This window comes from Phyllobates terribilis, unplaced genomic scaffold, assembly GCF_046119375.1.
Source record: "Phyllobates terribilis strain yellow unplaced genomic scaffold, ASM4611937v1 Scaffold_1__5_contigs__length_1240528914, whole genome shotgun sequence".
NCBI classification, from domain to species: domain Eukaryota; kingdom Metazoa; phylum Chordata; class Amphibia; order Anura; family Dendrobatidae; genus Phyllobates; species Phyllobates terribilis.
In genome coordinates, this window is record NW_027362761.1 from 382,000,551 (window position 1) to 382,024,292 (window position 23,742).

The following is a 23,742-nucleotide window of genomic DNA, read 5'->3' on the forward strand; positions in this document are numbered from 1 at the left end:
CACCAAGGAAGGGGTTCAGCAGCTCTCAAGTATTTTAGGAGTACTTAAACGGGACCCCGTTCTATGTTCCTTTCTCGGTCGTCTTCCCTGCACTTGCTCTCACCCTCCTGCCCTGCGCCGCACAATCAGTGTCCCAAGCCGGTAGCCTTGGATCTTGTCGGGCGACATGCAGTCCCCCGGACCCTCTGTGGCCACCTTTTCGGCTATGTAATTGTGGTGGTTGGCAGCTGCACCTTGCAAGTACAGAAGCCTCCGGTTATCTAGCTGCGCCTGATTATTCTCCACTAGTTTAGGGGCCAGTCCCCTCTGCGGCCTGATCACTCCACGTCTGTGTAGATTCGGACGCATGGGTGGCTTCCTGCACTCCCCGTGCCCCTGAGATCCCCTCTGTCTCTGGAGCATTCTCTCTGCTCCCGTCCTCTCTCACTCTCTCTCCTGGGCCTCTTAGACTGGGCCATGCTCTTTTCTCTCCTTTCAACTCCTGCTCCAAGCACTGGAGCCAGGAGCCTGGACCTCCTACACTGCTCTCCTGAGCAGGACTCGCTGTTTCTAGATAGTTCCCTTTCTTCTTATACTCTTCCTGACGGTGCTCCCCTGATCTACTTCCTCCACCCACACCCACTACATGGTTCTCCCTCTCTTGGTCCCCCCCCCCTTCCAATCAGGGACAGGGCTCAGCAGTGGATTCATGCATCTTGCCCCTTCTGCTGGTCTGGAATGGTGTAGTGTTGGATGTGTAGCACCCTGAGGATTCGGCTGCTACAGGGGTATTGCACCTCAATCCAGAGGTGTGATATTCCACTCCCGGGTAAGGAAGGAGTGTGGATCTGAGCTCGGTAGGCTGCATGCACTACACACATCCCATTTCCGAGGAGCAGACCGACGGTACTCCCACTTAGAAATGTGCAGGTACGACCGAGTCTGTTCCTGGCTGGAGTGGGAGGGGGGTGGAACATCCCAAGTAGTGTAGGGGCAGATAGGGGGAGCAGCCTGAGTAAAGATAGGAGCTCATTGGGTGCTGGTCGCCTGAGCTCACACATAGAGGGTGTATATAAGGTGGGCACCAACTAAGAACAGGGTCAGTTGCAGAGAGAAAGTCAGGAGCAGAGGAGAAGAGAGACCCAGAGTGAGAGAGGAGAGAGAGAGAGACTCAGAGGCACAGAAGAAAAGGACTCTAAGACCCCAAACTAAATCCCCGGGTGAAGAGTCGGCATCAGGGTACCGGAACCCAAGCTGGTGGGGGTAAAAACATTCCCCAGCCAGAGACCGGAGACCGTGGGCAGCGTTTGCCACGGTCACCCACCACATCCACCACGAAGGCATACCACGAGGAGGGTCAGGGAACCCAAGGCCAAGGGTGTCCCAACAGAAGGCCCGAGGGAGCTGGACCTGGGTGGATCAATAGTGGGGACGGCCAGAGAAAGGACTGAAGGAGAGCTCAGGGTCACGCTCCGGACTTATTTGGGAGTTGGCCGGATCCAGAACCTGGTGGACGCAGCACGGCTCGGGAGGTCACTCGAAGCTGGAGTGACCAGAACATCAGCAGTGAGTAAAACATCCTAAACTGCAGAACCCGACTCTGTCTCTGATTGCCGTCTACACTGTACCACCACAACTCCCATCCTCTGCACCTGATCCCCTGAGGCTATACCCCACCCGTTGGGGGTTATACCATCAAGCGCTGCACCTACACCATCAGCCTCAGCGGACCCTGCTGCAGCGGCGGCCATAGTGACCGCAACACAACGGGTGGCGTAGTCGACATTAAGAACTTATAACATCTGTAGGACTGCCACATACAACTGAGTTTGACACCCTGGGCACGGACCGGGTCACAGCCACTCGGAAGACTACAACCCCCATCTGATCCGGCTCCGGATATTCCCACTAACGAATATGGCCCAGGGGGCGCGTCAGATGCAGGTGGGTGGGTCCCGGGTAGTACTCCCTCCTTACCTGAGAGTGGGGTACCACACCTCTGGGTGAGATGCAATACCTCTGTGGAGATACCATCAATTATTTTTGGTTATGTATCATTTTAGCTATAAGGCATAGACCCAAGTGATTACTGACCCTGAGGGTGAATATATTATACTTCAGGGATCATATAGAGATATCCCAATTATACTATGTAATGTATTGGTGTGATCTCATGGTCAGACCACGCACCTGTGACACTTACCCTAAATCAAGCATCAGCTAGGATAAAGACATGCCACTGGAGGATTAATGAAATTCTCCTCTAAAAAGCAATCTATAAATATGAACTAGAAAAAGGAATAGTTGAATACTTTGAGACCAACAAGGATTCGGTTCCTCAATTTTCCTCCATCTGGGAAGCACATAAGGCTGTTCTTAGGGGAAATTGCATAGCTTTAGGATCTCTCATTAAAAAAGATAGAGCACTTCAGTTGAACTTATTAACTGATCAAGTAAAAACTCTAGAAGATAAATTGATTATAGCCCCATCCAAAAGAATTGCTAGAGATATTGTCACAATCCGTTCACAATTGAAGGATCTTGCTATTTTTAAAACAGAAAAGCTACTACTTTATAGAAGACAAAAATATTATAAAAGAGGGAATAAATCTCACTCTCTTCTGGCAAGGCAACTTAGAAAAGATACTGGGAAATGATCTATATATGCACTCAAGGATAGAAAGGTGGTAACCCTTTATGACCCTACTGAGATTGCTAAGATTTTCCACAATTATCTATCCAAACTTTATTCACTTGACGTCAACCCATCTGCCAAAGAGAAATTATCCAAACCTTCCTTCAGTGGTGTAGACTTCCCACCCTTCCCGAGGAGGCCATAGCTTCCCTTAACAAAGAAATCACCCAAGAAGAAATAGATGTGGTACTCAAATCACTTCCTAACTGGAAATCGGTCCAGATGGACTGACTTATTTATATTATAAAACATTCCTAGCCCCCATTTAACTATTTTATTCAATGACTTCCTTACAGGTTCTCCAATACCCCCACTATGTTACACTCATATATTACTCTCATTCCAAAACCAGGAAAAGACCCCTTAGACTGCACCAACCAGGGGCGTACATAGAAATCATGGGGCTCCATAGCAGAAGCTCTAATTGCCCCCCTCCAAAAAACAAAACAAAACATATTTGTCTGTGTCACAGAAGAGCAGATCTCACAACTTTCCAGCCTTAACTTAGTAATTTTCCTCCTGCTGAAGTCCTAGATTCCTATTTCATTGCCCCATAAAGTATGATGCCAATAAAAGTGCCCACCAAACACAGTATGATACCCATATGGTGCATTCCTCCACATTAGCCTCCACATGAACAGTATAATGACCCTATTGTACCCCACTTCAACACCCAAGGCAAAGTATGGTGACCCTAATACAGTATAATTCCCCAACTGTGACTCCCATACAGCCCTCCATACAGTATAATGGCCCCTACTAGCCCTCCAAACAGTATAATGGCCCCACACAGCCCTCCAAACAGTATTATGGACCCCACACAAACCTTCACACCGTATAATTGATTTCATACAGTATAATGGCCCCCCACATAGTCTTCCAAATAGTATAATGCGCCCCCCATAATCCTCCGTATAGTATAATGCGCCCCCCATAATCCTCCATATAGTATAATGTGCCCCCCCATAATCCTCCATATAGTATAATGAACTTCCCATGGTTCTCTATAGAATATAATGCACTCCCCATAGTCCTCCATACAGTATATTACCCCATAGGGTAAAATGCAGCCCCCATATAGTATAACTAGCTATTGAACCCGTTCTACGCCCGGGTGGCGAGCATTTTTATTGGTATATGGTCTCCCATGCTGGTATGTGCTGCCCCCCTCCTTGCATTTGTGCTGCCCCCATCCTGTCCCCACCATCCAATCCTGGTATGCGTGGTACCCCTCACCCCCAATCCTGGTATGCGTGGCACCCCTCACCCCCAATCCTGGTATGCGTGGCACCCCTCACCCCCAATCCTGGTATACGTGGCACCCCTCATCCCTATCCTGGTGTGTATGGTATCCCTCATCCTGGTATGCATGGCACCCTATCCCTCACTCCCAATCCCAGTATGCGTGGCACCCCTCACCTCCAATCCCGGTATGCGTAGCACTCCTCATCCCGGTATGCGTGGCACCCCTCACCCCCAATCCCGGTATGCGTGGCACCCCTCACCCCCAATCCTGGTATGCGTGGCACCCCTCATCCTTATCCTGGTGTGTATGGTATCCCTCATCCTGGTATGCATGGTACCCCATCCCTCATCCCTATCCTGGTGTGTATGGTATCCCTCATCCTGGTATGCATGGCACTCCATCCCTCATTCCCAATCCCGGTATGCGTGGCACCCCTCATCCCCAATCCTGGTATGCATGGCACTCCTCATCCCCAATCCCAGTATGCCTGGCACCCCTCATCCCCAATCCCGGTATGCTTGTTACCCCTCACCCCCAGTCCCGGTATGCGTGGCACCCCTCACCCCCAATCCCAGTATGCGTGGCACTCCTCACCCCCAATCCCAGTATGCATGGCACCCCTCACCCCGGTATGCGTGGCACCCCCCATCCCTATCCTGGTATGTATGGCACCCCTCATCACTATCCTGGTGTGTATGGTATCCCTCATCCTGGTATGCATGGTACCCCATCCCTCATCCCGGTATGCATGGCACTCCATCCCTCATCCCCAATCCCGGTATGCTTGGCACCCCTCATCCCCAATCCCGGCATGCGTGGCACCCCTCATCCCCAATCCTTGTATGTGTGGCACCCCTCATCCCCAAGCCCGGTATGCGTGGCACCCCTCATCCCCAATCCCGGTATGCGTGGTCCCCTCACCCCCCAATCCTGGTATGCATGGTCCCCTCACCCCCCAATCCTGGTATGCATGGTCCCCTCACCCCCCAATCCTGGTATGCGTGTTACCCCTCACCCCCCAATCCTGATATGCGTGGCACCCCTCACCCCCCAATCCTGGTATGCGTGGCACCCCTCACCCCCCAATCCTGGTATGCATGGTCCCCTCACCCCCCAATCCTGGAATGCGTGGCACCCCTCACTGCCCAATCCTGGTATGCGTGGTACCCCTCACCCCCAATCCCGGTATGCGTGGTACCCCTCACCCCCAATCCTGGTATGCGTGGTACCCCTCACCCCCCATTCCTGGTATGCGTGGTACCCCTCACCCCCCAATCCTGGTATGCGTGGTACCCCTCACCCCCCATCCTGGTATGTGTGGTACCCCTCACCCCCAATCCTGGTATGCGTGGTACCCCTCACCCACCAATCCTGGTATGCGTGGTACCCCTCACCCCCCAATCCTGGTATGCGTGGCACCCCTCACCCCCCAGTCCTGGTATGTGTGGCACCCCTCACCCCCAATCCTGGTATGCGTGGTACCGCTCACCGCCCAATCCTGGTATACGTGGTACCCCTCACCCCCAATCCTGGTATGTGTGGTACCCCTCAACCCCCAATGGATGCGTGCTTCTCTCTGGAGCCAGACTGTGCGTCACGCATGCGCAGTCTATCGAGGCTTCAGACAGAAACACGCATACCGCCTTATATTATAGATGCACCCCACAGTCCTGCCGTATTATGGGCACCACGTACTCACTGATTTAAAAATACCTTATATTTTAAATAAGTCGACCCGAGTATAAACAGAGGCCCTTAATTTTACTACAAAAAACTGGGAAAACGTATTGACTCCAGTATAACCCTAGAGTGGGAAATGCAGCAGCTACTAGTAAATTTCCCCATCCTGGTATGTATGGTACCCCTCATTCCCCAATCCTGGTATGTATGGCACTCCTCATCCCCCAATCCTAGTACGCATGCCCCCCCTCATCCTCCAATCCTGGCATGCATGGCCCCCTCATACCCACTCCTGATATGCATGGCCCCCTCATCCTCCCAGTCCTGGTATGCATGGCCCCTCATCCCCCTCATCCTGGTATGCATGGTCCCCTCATCCCCCCAATCCTGGTATGCATGGCCCCCTTATCCCCCCAATCCTGGTATGCATGGCCCCCTCATCCCCCCAATCCTGGTATGCATGGCCCCTCTCATCCCCCCAATCCTGGTATGCATGGCCCGCTCATCCCCCCCCCATCCTGGTATGCATGGCCCCCTCTCATCCCCCCAATCCTGGTATGCATGGCCCACTCATCATCCCCAATCCTGGTATGCATGGCCCCCTTCATCTTTCCAATCCTGATATGCATGGGCCCCTCATCTCCACAATCCTGGTTTGCATGGCTCCCTCAACCCCCAATCCTGGTCTATGTGTCCCAATCACTTTACACATAAAAAAAACCCCACTTATACTCACCTTTCTTCTTCACCTCTGCTCCAGCGCTGCGTCCTGTAGCTCATGTCGGCATCTGAGCAGTGCGCGCTCTCAGATGCCGAGGTGAGCTGCTGCCGGCACATCACTCCTCTCCACGCCGCGACTATGGGTGTGGCGAAGCGTGAATATGCATTCTGTTTAGTAGCGGGCACTGTCAGCAGGAGACGCGGCTCAGCGCTCCTCCGTGCCCGCTACTAAAGATAATAAATATTCCCTCTTCTCCACGCCCAAGGGAGTGGAGAAGAGGGAATGTTAATTTCCCTTTAGCAGCGGGCACACGTGGTAGCTGCATTAGTGGCTACTGCCTGTGTCCCGCTCCTCCGCCGCCGCAACCCCCCCTCCAATACTCACCTATCCTCCTCGTTCCCCCGCTGCTTCAGGCCCCTCCCGGCTCACGTGCCCCCCTGGCTCATGGGCCCCATAGCAGTTTCACCATTGACGGTACGCCACTGGCACCAACTATAGACCAATAGCTTTACTATGCTTATCTAAAAACATTCACTAAAATACTGGCCCTGCGTCTATCAACTTGGCTCCTTCATCTGGTTCATAAGGATCAGATGGGATTTATTCCCTGCAGACAGGGAGGATAATACAAGAAAATAGACCTTATAAATAATAAACAAGACGGAGATCTTGGCACTTTTGCTAAGTTTAGACGCTGAAAAAGCTTTCGACCAACTAGGGTGGCCATTCATGTTTGAAACTTTGAGCCAATTCGGACTATCAGGACCGTTTATTACAGCTTTGAGAAGTCTTTATTCTAAACCCTCAGTGTCTATTAAACTTCCATACGCACTGTTCCAACCCTTCCTAGTCCGTATTGGCACCCGTCAGGGGTGTCTTTTACCCCCCTACTCTTTGTTTTATGTATAGAACTGCTGGCTGCAGCCATATGCCTAGACCCAAACATTCATGGAGTGGTGATAAGGGAAAGGGAATTTAAATCATCCCTGTTTGTGGATGATGTCTTACTGACATTATCACAATTACATATTACTCTCCCTAACTTACATGCTTTATTGAGGCATTTCGGTATAAAGTGAAAACAGAGGCTCTACTTCTCAATGTCCCGATAAACATGGTAAGTTCACTAAAATAAAACTATAACTATAGGTGGAAAGATACTTCACTAACATACCAGGGGATACGATTGACATCTAGTTACAAACCATTATATTAACAAAATTATCCTCATCTATTCACTGAACTTAAGCGGCTACTTGGTAGGTGGAATGGCCTCCCGTTATCGTGGTTTGGACGAATCTCCACACTCAAAATGACCACACTCCTGAAGCTTCTCTACCTGTTTGAAACCCTTCCAGTGAGTGTCCTCTACCGGGGCCACAAAAGATATAGGATCAAAAATCAAATCCTACTTGCGAGTATATTAAGAGGTGGTTTAGGTGTTCTGATGTTGTCAAATACTATTGGGCAGCCCACTTATGTCATATTCCACTTATTTCTGAACTCTCACCTCTGACCTCATTCTTGTTTAATCCTAGGTTGCCTGACAGTCTAAATAATAACAAGACCAAACCATGGTTTGATAAAACAACTCTTCTGCTTTGGGGATATAGTGGATAAGCAGCTGCCAATTCTCACTATCGATATCTGCAGATTAGACACTTCATGCAGTCTCTTTACTAAACCACGGGGGTCTCCCTTCCTACTCCTTTTGAAAGATTATGCAGAGCTGGTGTTTCAACTAAGGGCCTGATATCAGACATCTCTCAAATTTTACTTAATCCCACCCCAGATGACCATCCGAATTATCCTTACATTAATAAATGGGAGGATTTTTTGGGGGAACATCTCTCTCCCTATATTTGGCAATTGATATGGAGAAATGCAGCCAATACATCTATATGTTATACTTACAGAGAAAACCAAACTAAGCTACTTTTGTTTTGGTACCATACTCCCTCTCTCTTACACAAATTGAATCCCACAATCTCTAGTCAAGGTTGGACATGTGGAACATCAGTAGGGGATTTACCCCATATGTTTGCTCATGCCCAATTCTCCAAGGCTTTTGGGAAAATGTTAAGTCTCTTATTTATAACTAGATGGTGGCCCGATTCTAACGCATCGGGTATTCTAGAATATGTATGCGGCCGACCGGGCACAATCAGCAGAGCGGTGTTTAAATTTGGCGCCAATAATGCTGATTGGTTGCAGCCGGCGGCCGCGACCAATCAGCATAGCGGTATTTAAATTTGGCGCCAATAATGGTGATTGGTCATGGCCGCGACCAATCATCAGAGCGGTGTTTAAATTTTGCGCCAATATCGCTGATTGGTCACGGCCGGTGGTTGCGACTAATCAGCAGAGCGTTGTTTAAATTTTGCGCCAATCTCGCTGATTGGTCGCGTCTGGCGTCCGCGAACAATCAGCAGAGCGTTGTTTAAATTTGGCGCCAAGCTCGCTGATTGGTCGCGGCTGGCATCCGCGACCAATCAGCACAGCAGTGTTTAAATGTGGCGTCAACATCGGTGATTGGTCGCGGCCGCTATTTAAATGTGGCGCCCAAATCGGTGATTGGTCGTGGGCAGCGGCTGCGACCAATCAGCACAGCGGTGTTTAAATTTTGTGCCAAGATCACTGATTGGTCGCGGTCTCCGCACCCGACCAATCAGCGAAGCGTATTGGTGAGGACCGGGGAGCAGAATCGTATTGGTGAGGACCGGGGAGCGCCGCTGCCTGTGCGGCTACTTCCGCTGCGAGAAGCCGGGACATGAGCGACTGCTCGCAGCAGAAGTATCCCAGATCACTTGTTATAATGACTAGAGCCTGGAAGATTAGGGCATGGATTTATCAAATTCCTGACTGAAGGGTACATGGTGGCTCATTAGCTGGTGAATGTCACCTAGCACACTAAAATTCCCTGACGTTCCACCAGTTTTAAGATTCAGCCCAGGCTCTTGAGGTCCCATTACAGCACTTCTCCAAATTAGTCTCATGTCCGTGCAAAACTGTCTAGAAATGACCCCTGTTTTTGACATCATCCCACTATTAAAATGGATCAGAGGATTCTTCAGATTACAATTCTCAGGATCTAAGAATTCTTCCATGGCTCCCAACTAAATACATAATGGGTGACTTTATTATTACTGTTGTTTTTTTATTTGCCCATTTATGTTGATTTAGCATTTTGATACACTGCAAATGTTCATTTACCCATTTCATTAATCTAAATCGAGGTCTCAAACACCTGTGGCCCCTGAGGGTGTCATCTGTGACCTGCACGGCACCTGAACTCCTGAGACATCCTTGGGACAACAGAGAATATGCAAAGGAGGAGCGCCCCAGCGCCCCTTAGTGATCTCACGCTGGAGCACAGTATGTCATAGCGCAGGGTGCCTGAGCGGGGGCATCTCTTTCCCACTTTGCTGGATCGCTGCTGGTAGGTGAATATGGAGAGGAGGATATTTTGTAACCACTTCCCGTGTACATCTACGGTGCAACTGCAGGTAACTTCCTGCAAACCGTCGTCCATGTATGGCGCTGCCTCACCAGCGGAGCCATGACCATCATCAGCGGGTGTCAGATGTATATCATAGCTGACACCCTGCTTTAACGGCCACTATGGGCGTTAGCACCGATCATGGCCATTTAACCCCTTAGATACTGCTGTAAATAGTGACAGCAGTCTTTAGATGGTTATTTGAGGGAAGGGTCTCCCTCTTTAAGCCTATCGACACCTGGCAATCACTGGATGCTGATAATTGCATCTGCAACTTGAGGACAAGTAATGGCCTTCGGATCAGCCAGCATTGGTGGCCTGTAAGGCGATACAATGGGCAGGATCTAATAGGCGAAGCGTCAGTATAAGGCCACAGCCCCACTATCAGTATTTGGTCAGTATTTTTTCTCAGGAATGGGAGTCAAAACCAGGTGAGGAACAATCAGAGAAAAGGTATAATGGAAACAAGTCACCAATTCTGCATTTATCACCCACTCCTGGTTTTGGCTCCCACTGCTGAGAAAAAATACTGACCGAATACTGACCAAATACTGATAGTGGGGCCATGGCCTAAAACTGACATCCAATATCCTGCACTACAGAAATTATTTGCCTGATGGGTGATCAGGCAAATAAAAGCTAAAGTCCCATATGAGGAATAAGTAAAAAAAATAAAAGTTATAAAAAAGAAATAACGTATGAAAAAATATTTTGCCACTAAAATCAAAGCAAAAGTACACAAAGCACACGTTTGGTATTGACTCAAACTATAAAACTGTAACATAACCCATACAATGAGCACTGTAAAAAGAAATAAAAAGACACACCAAAAATGTAGCATTTTAATAAAATAATAAACTGACACACAAAAAAATATAATAAAAAGTGATCAAAATGTCATATAGAAAAAAATAGTATCAGTGGAAAATGTCACCTCGTTCCGCAAGGAATACGACACGTCGACTTGTAATTCTTTTTACGCTCGACCCATTTACCCAACCGAGTCTGAAACCCCTGATCTAAATATTCATTTATCTATTAGTTGTTATCTGCACAGAAGGAAGTTTTTATATGAACTGAAAGACTATTTGACCTTTATCCAGGCCTGGTATAATGTAAGAAATGTTAACAATTGAAAAAAAAAATCCCAGTGACCATTCCTTTTATAGCCCGTTTTGTCCGCCAGACCTCTGACATGTGTAATGTAAAACGGTTGCCTTTTCCATAACTTAGAAGATTTAATAATTGAGAATAAACCATTAGAAAGAAGTTATTACACTGTGCTTTTTGTCAAATAGATCACTGCTTTTCTTTCCTTGTCTTTTTTTCCTTTCTTAAAGGCATGCCGGGATTTCTTGGAATTAGCAGAATCCCATAGTCGTAAATGGCATCGTGCTTTGCAATATGAGCGTGAGCAGAGAGTCCATTTGGAGGAGACCATTGAGCAGCTAGCAAAGCAGCATAATAGCCTTGAAAGAGCCTGCCGAGGACCACAAGGTCTGACGTCTAATTCTACAGGAATTCCCAACTCAGGTAAATTTGCATCACAGCTGTTGTCTGAACACAACTACTCAGCGAAACAATAAAGTAGAAAATCCTAATGAACCAGGGCATTTAAAGGAAAACTAGAAGTAGTAATAGACTAAAAAAAGCAAATTGTAACATTTACTGGGAAGTTATCATCAGAAAATGACCTATTGTTTAAATCAGGGTTTTGTGTTAACTATACTTTTTTTTAGTCATTTTTTTTTCCATATCACAATCCATATTAAAAATGAAAACTAGAAATCTTGCAATTTTCACATTGGTCACTGGGGCTTGTTTAGACTCTAAGTTCCTGTTGTTCCAAGAAACAACACATGTACATAGCCATAATAGTGTATAGAGATGTTATCATTTATTGTACAGAAGGAAGAGGTCAGCTGTGACGTCACCTATTGTGATTGGTGGATCCTGTGCTATCAGCTGGGTATAGAGATGTTACTTGTCATTGTAATTCTGTCTCTGATTAGACCCTGCTGAAAACTCTTTGTAGCGTCGGCGTCCCTGCCTCCTGCTAGGCAGGGACGCCGTTCCCCTCACCTCTCCGCTCCGTGCCCGGTGTCCTCCTCCCGCTCTGCTGGCAGCGTGCGCTGCTTCCCGGTCACTGTGCTTAGGGCGCGCGTGCGCTCCCTCTCTTAAAGGGGACGCGCGCGCCGTCCTAAGGAGTCCCCAGCCAATGGCCAGAGGATCTCACCATATATAAGGCACCTCCTCCAAAATGGAGGTGCCCGAGCAATGTTGTTGCAAAGCCTTTCAACTCTGCTTCAGCCCTCAGGTCCCGTTGCCAGCTTGTTTTCCAGTGCTGTCTACCTGCTTGCAATCCTGCGGTCCGACAGTCTGCCTACCAGCATCTGCCAGTCTGTCTATGGATCAGTCCGCCTGCAGACCAGGAAGTACCTGCCAGATACCTGCCTGATACCTGTCTACCTGCTTGCAATCCTGCGGTCCGACAGTCTGCCTACCAGCACCTGCCAGTTTGTCTATGGATCAGTCCGCCCGTGGACCAGGAAGCACCTGCCAGATACCTGCCTGATACCTGCCTGCCATCCTGGCCAGAGACTCTTACCCGCCCACCTGGGAGCGCTCACCTACTACCCGCCTGTTAGCCTACCTGGAGGCTTAGCCGTCACTTGCTGTGACCACCTGCCTGTCCAGAGACTCTTACCCTGCTTTCACTTGCCGTTACCACCTGTCTGTCCAGAGACTCTTATCCTGCTGTCACTTGCCATGACCACCTGCCTGTCGAGAGACTCTTACCCTGCTGTCACTTGCCGTGACCACCCGCCTGTCTAGAGACTCTTATCCTGCTGTCACTTGCCGTGACCACCCGCCTGTCAAGAGACTGTCCCCGTCACTTGCCGTGACCTCCTGCCCTTCTACCCAGAGACTATCCCTGTCACTTGACGTGACTGCCTGCTCGCTTTCCCTGGGAGCCACCCGCTTCCTTACAAGGACTGCCCCTTTGTATAGTAGCTCAGAGGTTCCACCTCCCAGACCCGTTACACTCTTCCTGAAAGGACAGGGAGTATTAGTCTAAAAAACCTCAAGTGGCCAGTTTCAAATTTTCAGGATTACTCATTTTTTTTAATAAGAATTGTGATACAGAAAAAAACATTGTCAAAGTAAAAAAAAAAAATCATTTTAACACAAAAGCCTGACATAAACAATAGGTCATATTCTGATGATGGCTTCCATTTTAAAATCTTCTTTTTTATTATGTTCTGCCCCAATTTGCAATCCAATGTGTGAAAAATATAACAAGACTCCTCCTTTCTGCAAACTGTCTATAAGGCGACTGGCAGCTACAGGAGCAGATCCCATTACTCTGGCTCCAATAAGAGACCAGGAGCACCAAGTTCTACCCTCCAGTAATCTAAATTAGAAGCAGTAAGCAGATAATTGTCATAGAAAATCATTCTGACCACATGGACGTCATTGCAGTTACATAGCAAAATAGTGAACATAATTTAAACTCTTCATAGAGGATGTACAGTACATACCCCACACTTTACATGGTACATGGTTGGGATAGAAGTGCCCAGAGCATGAGTTCTCCCACTTCTTGTAGTAGGGATGACTGGAAGAAATTTCTCTTGACTGGTTCACTGTTATGTTTGTGAAAAGGTGGCTCTGCACAGCTTGTATGGCTGTAATCTGAGCTGCCGTTCTATATAACATAGGTCCTAAAGCAACAGCAAGCTCTGCCTCTAGTGGGCTTTTGCCTTTTGAGAAAACATTACTTTTTACACAATTTACAGATTTTGCTGAAGCAGAGACTTTTAGATCTAGTGAATGACTAAAGGCTTGTGTTCAAAATTCCTATTGGATAACTAATCCAAGAGGTCAGTCCACCGCCGGCTTGTCCCTGCTGTGCTCCCCTAGACTGACAAATCTCTCCCTATGTATAGACTTGTCATTCTGGGAGAGTGGAGCGTAGAAAAGCCACCAGGATCAATATCTTGGATAAGTTTTTTGATACACATAGTCCCCAACTGGCGTTGCGACGGATATTTTCTCTGAAACGTTGCAGAAATTCAGAGTAAAACCCACACAGCTGTAATAACGCAGTCAATGTCAGATTCCTGCTGCCTATGGTTTGGGCAGCATGAATTTCATAAATGGTTCCCTTTAATTAATTTTGGAGGGCTAGACTCGTGCAGAACTGCAGCACAGCCCCATTCACTAGAGGCCATGTTGTACTGTAGTTCACTGCACAGTCATTGGTTGATAATATTACTGTATATGTTTGCTAAGTGCTATGGCCCCTTGACTTTCAGGAGCACTAATCCTAAAAATAACACTTACAATTTGTAAGTATTAGCATCACCTAATATAGTGGCAAAACCTATTTAATGCATGTTGGCTCACAATTGGAAATTGTGTAAATAAAAGAAAAGCTATTTAGATTTAAAGGGTACCTACACTATTTTAATATTTGAACTATATGACAGTGCTTCTAACACTCTGCGGATCGATGTGGGTGAAGGTCCTGAGACCCTTACTGATCACTGAAAACACTTATTAGATGTGTGCTGCTCGAGAAGCGGGAGTGCTCTGCTCCTACACGAGTACGCGCGCTCACAGAGCATTGTCAGAGCTCACAAATAGCCTATTACCTGGTACACTCCTCTGTGTGCACTTGTGCAGGAGTAGAGCACTCCCGCTTCTCGAGCAGCGCACATCTTACAAGAGTTTTGACCAATCAGTGGGGGTCTCAGGACTTAGACCTCACCGATGTGCAGGGCGGTTCATGATCTCTCATATATTAGAAGAAATAAAATAGGTCTAGGTAAACTTTTAATACAAAATTGAACTTATTCTTCTTTTCATTCATTTATTTATTTTATTAAACAGGCACATTTTCTTTGTAAAATGTGGACACATGCCCCTCTTCTGCCCTTGTTTTCAGTAGCTGCTTCAGTTGATTATAACTCTAAGGTCATTATTAGTGATGAGTGAATATGCCTCATAACTCTTTCGGCGAGCATGCTCGGGTGCTCGCCGAGTATTTTGACGTGCTCGGGGTTTCATACATTGTTGCCGCGCCTGCAACTGTCACTACTGTTTGACAGCTGTGACACATGCAGAGATAGCCTGTTTGCCTGCATGTGTCACGGCTGTCAAACAGCCGTGACACTTTCAGTTGCAGCGACAATGAATGAAACCCCGAGCACGGCAAAATACTCGGTGAGCAGCCGAAAGAGTTAATGAGGCATATTCGCTCATCACTAGTCATTATGCTTTGAAAGGACCGATGCAAGAATTTTTTTAGTTGAATGTTGGTAATTAAAATGTGATTATTAACATTTTGCTGCTACAAACTTCAGATTACAACCAGGGGTAGACTGACCATTAGGGCAGTGTTGAGGGTCTCGGAACCAGTAGGTCATTATCGGGCAATTTTTTAAAATTAAGAACCGAGCCTGGAAAAAAAAAAAAAAAAAAGCTTTTTAAGTAAAAAGCACTCTTTCAATGCATTTTATTAACCCAAATAATGTTTCATTGTTATAGTGGCTGGTAAAGGGCCTGTCTGTCCCTGCATATAATGAAGGGGCTGTTGATAGGGCTCATTGCATTATTCTTCTTCAGGAGCGCACCGCTCCCCTGCCTCCCCTCTTCCTGTTTGCAGGGAGTAGTGCATTCCTGATGATTGAATGACATGGATCTGCTTGTAGCTCAAATTAAGCTCTCTCTGATGCTGTTATATGAGGCAGTTTTGCCTCTATAACATTGGAGGTACACAAGGCCACTGAAGCATGCCGAATCCAGCGATCGAGTCTGCTTCAGAGCACCGCTTGCAAGCTGTATAGCAAAGAAATTGCAAGTGCTGTGCTCCTTGCCTAGGAGACTGCCACCTGTATAATAGACTGCAGAGGTGGCTGGTAACCTAGGGATCAAGCCATAAACTATAAAATAAAAAATCCCTCTATTCTTGAGACGGGGGAGTGGTAAATAGTAAAGCTGTTTGTTTTTACAAGCACATTGCAATTCTACCCATTTAAAAGATAGGGCAACCCATTTATGCAAGATAACCCCTTCTATAAAAACAGCATCAAGATGAGCAGTTAATCAATATACATGTATAGCTTTTAGATTCCTATTAGTCAGAAGGACTAAACTGCTGGATCAGACTACACTAGGCTTGTTTGTAGTCTGTAACCATGGATACACATAGGTCTGTGTAGGCGCTATATACACATAACAGCAGGATTTTTTGAACCACTTGCTGTTTTTTAAATTAATTTAGGCAAAAACAAATGAATAAAAATTGGTTGCGAAACTGCATTTGTGGCACCCCAGGGGTCTGGTTTCCACAGTAACAAGCAATGTTATGTCTGAGAGCAGGTGGGAGGTCTCTTGGCCAGGGATCCTGTGCATGCCACACCTCCTGCCCAGTCTTGGGAGGGGAAGACCTTCCCCTATATAAACCCGGGGCTGAAGCAGGGTTAGTCAGTCAAGGAGAGTAGAGACAAGAAACAGTCACAGGAAGAAACAGCAGAAGCTCAGTGGGAGCAATACTACTACAAGTCAGGGGCTGGCAGCTGCAGAGCTCGCCCTGACTGAGAAGCTTTCTTACCGGACCCGGCGTCCGAGGCTGTGGGGACTAACTCTTACCCAGCAGCAGAAGCCGACCGGCAGGGGATTTCAGGTCCTCAGGCCCAGAAACCCGAAGGCACGGTCACACGCGTGGGACCAGCGCCGCCATCGTGGAGCGGAAGCCATTAGAAGGCCCTGAGTCACCGGCCATACGGGTGAGCACCACACGGTACACTCAGGGACGTGGGCTACTTATATCCGCTTCTAGCAAGGTAGCCAGAAGAGTACAGTCAGTTTGGGAGGCCTACAACTCCGCCTGGCCAGGGGAGATCCCATCTGCTCAAGGACTGACCAGGCCCCGTTCGCTAGCAAGTACTCCGGGAGGGTCTATCGTTGTTACCAGTAAAGACCCTGAATTACACCACACCGTCTCTGAGTGGTTCCTGCTACCCTCATCTTCCACGTCGGCTGCCCTGAGGCCATACCCCTCCCGTTGGGGGTTATACTATCACGCTTCACAATTCTACACCGGCCTCAGCGGTATGCCCTGCAGCGGCAGCTCCATAGCTGCAAATCAACGGGTGGCGTAGTCGACACTCAAATAACATCTATCAAGACTGCCACACACTGAGTTGACTCCCTGGGCACGGACCGGGTCCCCGCCACTCGGAGACTACAACCCTCATCTGATCCGGTTCCGGGTAAGCCCCCGTGCGCGAGACGCTGCGCGACACAGCAGGCCCAGGGGCGCGTCAACTTTGGCGTAGTTGGCAGGATTTCGTGCCCGCAACCACCGGGTACTGCGTGCCTGAAAAAGAGACTTTTCAAACTTACCTGTGGTGAAGATTCCCGCCATCCGGCACCATCTTCAGCCTTCTTCCCGCCATCGGTGAAGTTTCCCGCCATCCGGCGCCATCTTCTGCCTTCTTCCCGCCATCCGTGGAGTTTTCCCGCCATTGGACGCCATCTTGAGGACGCGGCGCGGGAAGAAGAGGGGCGTGGACTCCGAAAGCGCGCGAGAACTGAAGCCCCGCCTCACGTCCGGACGTTGCGTAAGGTCCTGGAAGGAGCCCAGCAGACGCCGACGTCACAGGAGCGCGACGGAAGGTCCTCAACCCTGACGATCCACTGCGGAGCCGCGGCCTACGGAAGAGGATCATCGCAAGGTAGGCCACGGTCCACTAGGGGGGAGGAAGATGTCGGATACGGAGGAGAGCTTCACTGCCTCAACCCCCGCCAGCGCTACCGCTGCTGCAGTTATGCCCTTCACCATGCCCTATATCCCGGGAGCAGCTTGGCTACCCCAGTACTCAGGGGAGTCACATACCCTGCATGACTTTAGAGAAAAGCTGGATAGCCTCTTCCAGGTGTACCCCCTCACAGAAGAGCAAAAAGTGAGCATCCTGGTGGCCCAACTAACCGGGGCAGCCAAAAGGGAAGTAAAATCCTGGCCACCTGGGAGGAAGACTGTCGCAGGGATACTAACCCGGCTGAAGGACACCTTTGATACCCGCACCTCAGCCGAGATTAAGCTTAGATTCTACGAGTGCAATGTCACGGGTGTGTTGCCACGAAGATCGTCACGAGTACACAGCCTGACTTCTCGCAGCTGACTTGTTGGTGCTTTGTGTTTTCTCGGCAGTGTAGGAGTTAATTCTCTCTCTCTCTGGGCTAGCTGAGGTCCAGCCTCGCCCAGCTGCAATCAATGCTTCTTTAGTGAGACTCCTTTATATTCCTGCAGGTCTGTTTGGGAGGTGTCGGTGAAAGCTTTTCATTCAGACTTACAGAGCGGATCGTGGTGTTTGGAGTTGCTGAGATAAGTGTATTTGGAAGTGTGTTTTCCCTTTCCTCGCTTTATCATTTATCTCCTTTCCCGTTGGTGTTCCCTCTGTTGTAGTTGTTTAGAAGTTGTATGCAAGGTGGTTTTGGTTTTTCCCTTGTACTGTCTCGTTCGTCTAAATACTGTGTGTGGGCATATTATTTCTGGTTCCCTATTGTTGTGATCGGGGTCCTTCTCAGGACTAGATTACTTAGGTGCAGGGATCCTCAGAAGGTAGGGGTTACGCTGGCGGCCTGGACCTCTGTACCTTTAACAGTACCTCCAGGATGAGGGATTAGTCAGGGCCCCAGCTTAGGGTCAGCTTAGGCCCCCTACCTCCAGTATTCTGTGACAGTGTGACATTTTCACCGACCATCTTAGTTTTTCTCCAGCTACCATGGATCCAGTAGCCGGTCTAGCTCGGCAGTTGCAGAGTTTGTCCATGGGGCTGGCGGACGTTAGGTCCAAGGTTTTGCATCCTCTGGAGCAAGCCGGACCAGAACCTAAAGTAGCTCTCCCTGACAGGTTCACTGGGGGGCGGGACAAGTTTTTTGTTTTCCGGGAGGCATGCAAATTGTACTTTCGGCTGCGGCCTCGGTCATCGGGCAGTGAAGAACAAAGGGTGGGAATTGTCATCTCGCTCCTACAAGGGGACCCACAATCTTGGGCGTTCTCTCTTCCCCCAAGCTCCCCGGTTCTCCAGTCAGTGGATAGGTTTTTCGCTGCTCTGGGACTCGTATATGATGACCCAGATCGGATCTCCCTTGCTGAGTCTAAGTTACGTAGGATTCAGCAGGGAGATCGTCCGGCGGAGGAATTCTGTTCGGAGTTCCGTAGGTGGGCCACGGACACCCAGTGGAATGACCCGGCTCTTAGGAGCCAGTTTTGTCATGGTTTATCCGACAAATTACAGGATGTGTTGGCACAGTATGACTCTCCCGCGTCACTGGAAGCCGCTATGGCCCTTGCTATTCGCGTTGACAGACGGCTTCGGGAGAGGTGCGGGATAACTCTACCCCCTGTAATGTCTCCACCTCCTACAAGGTCCCCTCATATGGTGGTTCCCCTGGTCAGTCCGGAGGAGCCTATGCAATTAGGAGGGACATCATTTCGGGGAAGGGGACCGGTGGTGCGCCATAAGACAGGAAGGTGTTTTCTCTGCGGGAAAAAGGGACATTTTATTGGGGGGTGTCCATCCCGTCCCTTGCAGAGTAAAGAGTCGTCGAAAAAACTGTTGATCCCAGGTTGTGTGGTGGACGGCAATCTGGGAGTAGGTATTTCGTCCCTAGGTTCGTCTCAGTTTCTCGTACCGGCGGAAGTGGTGGTGGGTACGAGAACTGAGAGGATATCTGTTCTTCTGGATAGTGGGGCCGGGGCTAATCTGGTTGATGCTCGGTTTGCCCGGGTTCAAGGTATGCGATTGAGTGAGTTGGCTAAACCCATCCCCATATTCTCGATCGATGCCAGACCTCTCGGTCAGGGAAGTTTTTTGCAAGCTGTGCATGGCGTAAAACTTCAAGTGGGGGCAATACATAAAGAACTGTTGTCTTGCTACGTGTTGGAGGGTCTTCCCACTCCTATAGTGTTGGGCCTTCCTTGGTTAGCTAAGCATAACCCGGTTATTAATTGGCAAACCAGAGAGATAAGCCAATGGAGTAAATTCTGTAATAAAAACTGCATGAACACGGTCATCGGTGCGGTTACTCCTTGGGTCTTACCTCCATTTCTGGCGGACTTTGAGGATGTATTCTCGGAGAATGGGTGTCAGGAACTACCTCCTCATCGCGTGTATGACTGTTCTGTAAAACTGCTCCCTGAGGCCAAGTTACCTAAAGCTAGGTTGTATAACCTTTCTGGTCCTGAGAGGCAGGCCATGAAGGATTATATTTCTGAAAGTCTGGCTAAGGGGCATATTAGACCTTCATCTTCTCCGGTGGCCGCGGGGTTCTTCTTTGTTAAGAAGAAAGATGGAGGCCTACGCCCTTGCCTGGATTTCCGTGAACTTAATCGGATTACGGTCCGAGATCCGTATCCGCTCCCACTTATTCCCGATCTCTTTAATCAGATCGTGGGCGCCAAATGGTTCTCTAAGTTGGATCTCAGGGGGGCGTACAATCTGATTAGGATGAAGGAGGGGGATGAGTGGAAGACGGCTTTTAACACTCCGGAGGGGCATTATGAGAACCTTGTCATGCCATTCGGTCTGACTAATGCCCCGGCGGTGTTTCAACACTTTGTTAATGATATTTTTCGCCACCTGGTGGGACAGTTTGTTGTCATATATCTGGATGATATCTTAATTTACTCGCCGGATCTGGTGTCTCATCAGGAGCACGTTAGACAGGTGTTACAGATCTTGCGGGATAATAAACTGTATGCCAAGTGTGAAAAGTGTGTGTTCGCCGTACAGGAACTCCAGTTTTTAGGCTTCCTGGTTTCAGCGTCCGGTTTTCGTATGGACCCTGGGAAAGTGCGGGCAGTTCTTGAGTGGGATCGGCCGGAGAATCTTAAGGCACTACAACGTTTCCTGGGGTTTGCTAACTATTACCGGAAGTTCATTCGTAATTTCTCGTCCATGGTTAAGCCTCTCACAGACATGACTAAAAAGGGGACGGATTTTTCTAGGTGGTCTGACAAGGCTTGTCAAGCATTCTCCTCCTTGAAAAAATGTTTTGCCTCGGCACCCATACTCATTCAACCTGATGCGTCTCAGCCATTCTTTGTAGAGGTAGACGCTTCCGAGGTAGGGGTGGGAGCAGTATTGTCACAGGGTTCGTCCCCTGGTAAGTGGCATCCGTGCGCCTTTTTCTCTAAAAAATTGTCGTCCGCTGAGAGGAATTACGATGTCGGCAATAGGGAACTCTTGGCCATTAAGTTAGCTTTTGAGGAGTGGCGCCATTTTTTGGAGGGGGCAGTTCATCCGGTCACCGTCATCACCGATCACAAGAACCTGCTATATCTGGAGTCCGCTAAACGTCTGAATCCCAGACAAGCTAGGTGGTCATTGTTTTTTACCAGGTTTAATTTCGTCGTTACATATCGTCCTGGGTCTAAAAATGTAAAGGCGGATGCCTTATCTCGTAGTTTCCCTGGGGCCGGGAATACGGACGACCCGATTCCTATTCTTCAGGAGGGGGTGGTGGTTTCGGCAGTATGCTCTGAGCTGGAGGAGGAGATATTGGAGGCTCAGGGAGACGCCCCTGTTGGACCTCCGGGGAGACTGTTCGTTCCAGATCAGTTGCGACAAAAGGTGATCGAGGCACACCATAACTCAGTTTTTGCAGGACACCCGGGGAGTAAAGCAACTGTGGATCTCCTCTCGCGTCGGTTTTGGTGGCCTAACTTACATAAGGAGGTGGTAACTTTTGTCGCGTCCTGTGGGGTTTGTGCGCGCTCTAAGACCTCACATACCCGTCCGTCTGGGGCCCTCTTACCTTTGAAGATCCCGGAGCGTCCTTGGACTCATCTGTCTATGGACTTTATTACTGACCTCCCTCCGTCTTCGGGTAAAACGGTCATACTCGTTGTAGTGGACAGGTTCAGCAAGATGGCACATTTTATCGCTCTTCCGGCTCTCCCTAATGCTAAAACTCTTGCGCAGGTGTTCATTGGGGAGATTGTGAGGCTTCACGGGGTACCCTCCGAGGTGGTGTCTGATCGGGGGTCTCAGTTTGTGTCCAAGTTCTGGAAGGCGTTTTGTGCACGGCGGGGGATGCATTTGTCATTCTCGTCGGCTTTTCATCCTCAGACCAATGGTCAGACGGAACGTATGAACCAGAGCTTGGAGACATATCTTCGGTGTTTTGTGTCAGAGAACCAGGAGGACTGGGCTTCTTTCCTACCTCTGGCAGAGTTTGCTCTCAATAATAGGCGGAGCGAGTCCACTGGTAAGTCCCCGTTTTTTGGGGCATATGGTTTTCACCCCCAGTTTTGTACTTTCAGTAGGGGGGGCTCTTCGGGGGTTCCGGAGGAGGAACGATTTTCCTCATCTCTCGCTTCAGTATGGAGAGGGGTGCTGAAGAATCTGAATACTATGGGGAACCGATACAAACGTATGGCTGATAGGAGGAGAGTGTCTGGTCCGGACCTAAGTGTGAACGATCAGGTATGGTTGTCTACCAGGAATATTAAACTTAAGGTTCCCTCCTGGAAACTGGGTCCCAGGTTCATCGGGCCGTACAGAATCAGTTCTGTTATTAATCCGGTGGCATTCCGTCTTGACCTCCCCCCTACGTTTAAAATTCACAACGTGTTTCACAGATCATTGCTTAAGAGGTATGTGGCGCCGGTGGTACCGTCACCTTTACCTCCCCCTCCTGTGGTTGTCAATGGTAACTTGGAGTTCCAGGTATCGAGGGTCATTGATTCACGCTTTAATCGCCGGTCCCTTCAGTACTTGGTTCATTGGAAGGGGTATGGTCCTGAGGAGAGGATGTGGGTTCCTGCGTCGGATATTAACGCAGACCGATTAGTTCGGGCCTTCCACACGACTCACCCGGATAAACCTGGCCCTGAGGGTCCAGAGGCCCCTCGTAGAAGGGGGGGTACTGTCACGGGTGTGTTGCCACGAAGATCGTCACGAGTACACAGCCTGACTTCTCGCAGCTGACTTGTTGGTGCTTTGTGTTTTCTCGGCAGTGTAGGAGTTAATTCTCTCTCTCTCTGGGCTAGCTGAGGTCCAGCCTCGCCCAGCTGCAATCAATGCTTCTTTAGTGAGACTCCTTTATATTCCTGCAGGTCTGTTTGGGAGGTGTCGGTGAAAGCTTTTCATTCAGACTTACAGAGCGGATCGTGGTGTTTGGAGTTGCTGAGATAAGTGTATTTGGAAGTGTGTTTTCCCTTTCCTCGCTTTATCATTTATCTCCTTTCCCGTTGGTGTTCCCTCTGTTGTAGTTGTTTAGAAGTTGTATGCAAGGTGGTTTTGGTTTTTCCCTTGTACTGTCTCGTTCGTCTAAATACTGTGTGTGGGCATATTATTTCTGGTTCCCTATTGTTGTGATCGGGGTCCTTCTCAGGACTAGATTACTTAGGTGCAGGGATCCTCAGAAGGTAGGGGTTACGCTGGCGGCCTGGACCTCTGTACCTTTAACAGTACCTCCAGGATGAGGGATTAGTCAGGGCCCCAGCTTAGGGTCAGCTTAGGCCCCCTACCTCCAGTATTCTGTGACAGTGTGACATGCAAGCAGCGAGCGCATGAGAGTATAAGGGACTATGCACTAAACCTACAAGAGGCCCTGAGGGCCATTAAGCAGACCGACCCTGATGGAGTGGGAAACGAGGACAGGCTGTTGACCGAACAGTTTATAGAGGGACTGTATTGTAATACCCACCGAACCCAGTTGCGGGCAATGGCCTTACAGGATCCCCATCTGGGCTTTGCACAGTTCAAGGACAGAGCCATCCGGGTGCTCCGAGAACCGGCACCGGGTGGCGTTGTGACCCACAAGCGCCCTGCTATCACTTACCACCAGGAGGCGGCGCCCTTGCCGGCAGGGCCTGTGGGAGCTGATGCGCAGGCTTTGGA

At 49.0% G+C, this 23,742-nt stretch overlaps 1 protein-coding gene across 4 annotated transcripts in view; it reads left to right on the forward strand.

Moving 5' to 3' along the window:
• OSBP2 (oxysterol binding protein 2) overlaps positions 1-23,742 on the forward strand; it is a 413,576-nt gene that overhangs the window by 190,683 nt on the left and 199,151 nt on the right. For all 4 annotated transcript variants that reach the window (XM_073676416.1, XM_073676415.1, XM_073676418.1 and 1 more), the window contains one exon: positions 11,161-11,353. In XM_073676416.1, coding sequence (XP_073532517.1) covers positions 11,161-11,353 — 193 coding nt within the window. The remainder of the gene's footprint in view (positions 1-11,160; positions 11,354-23,742) is intronic.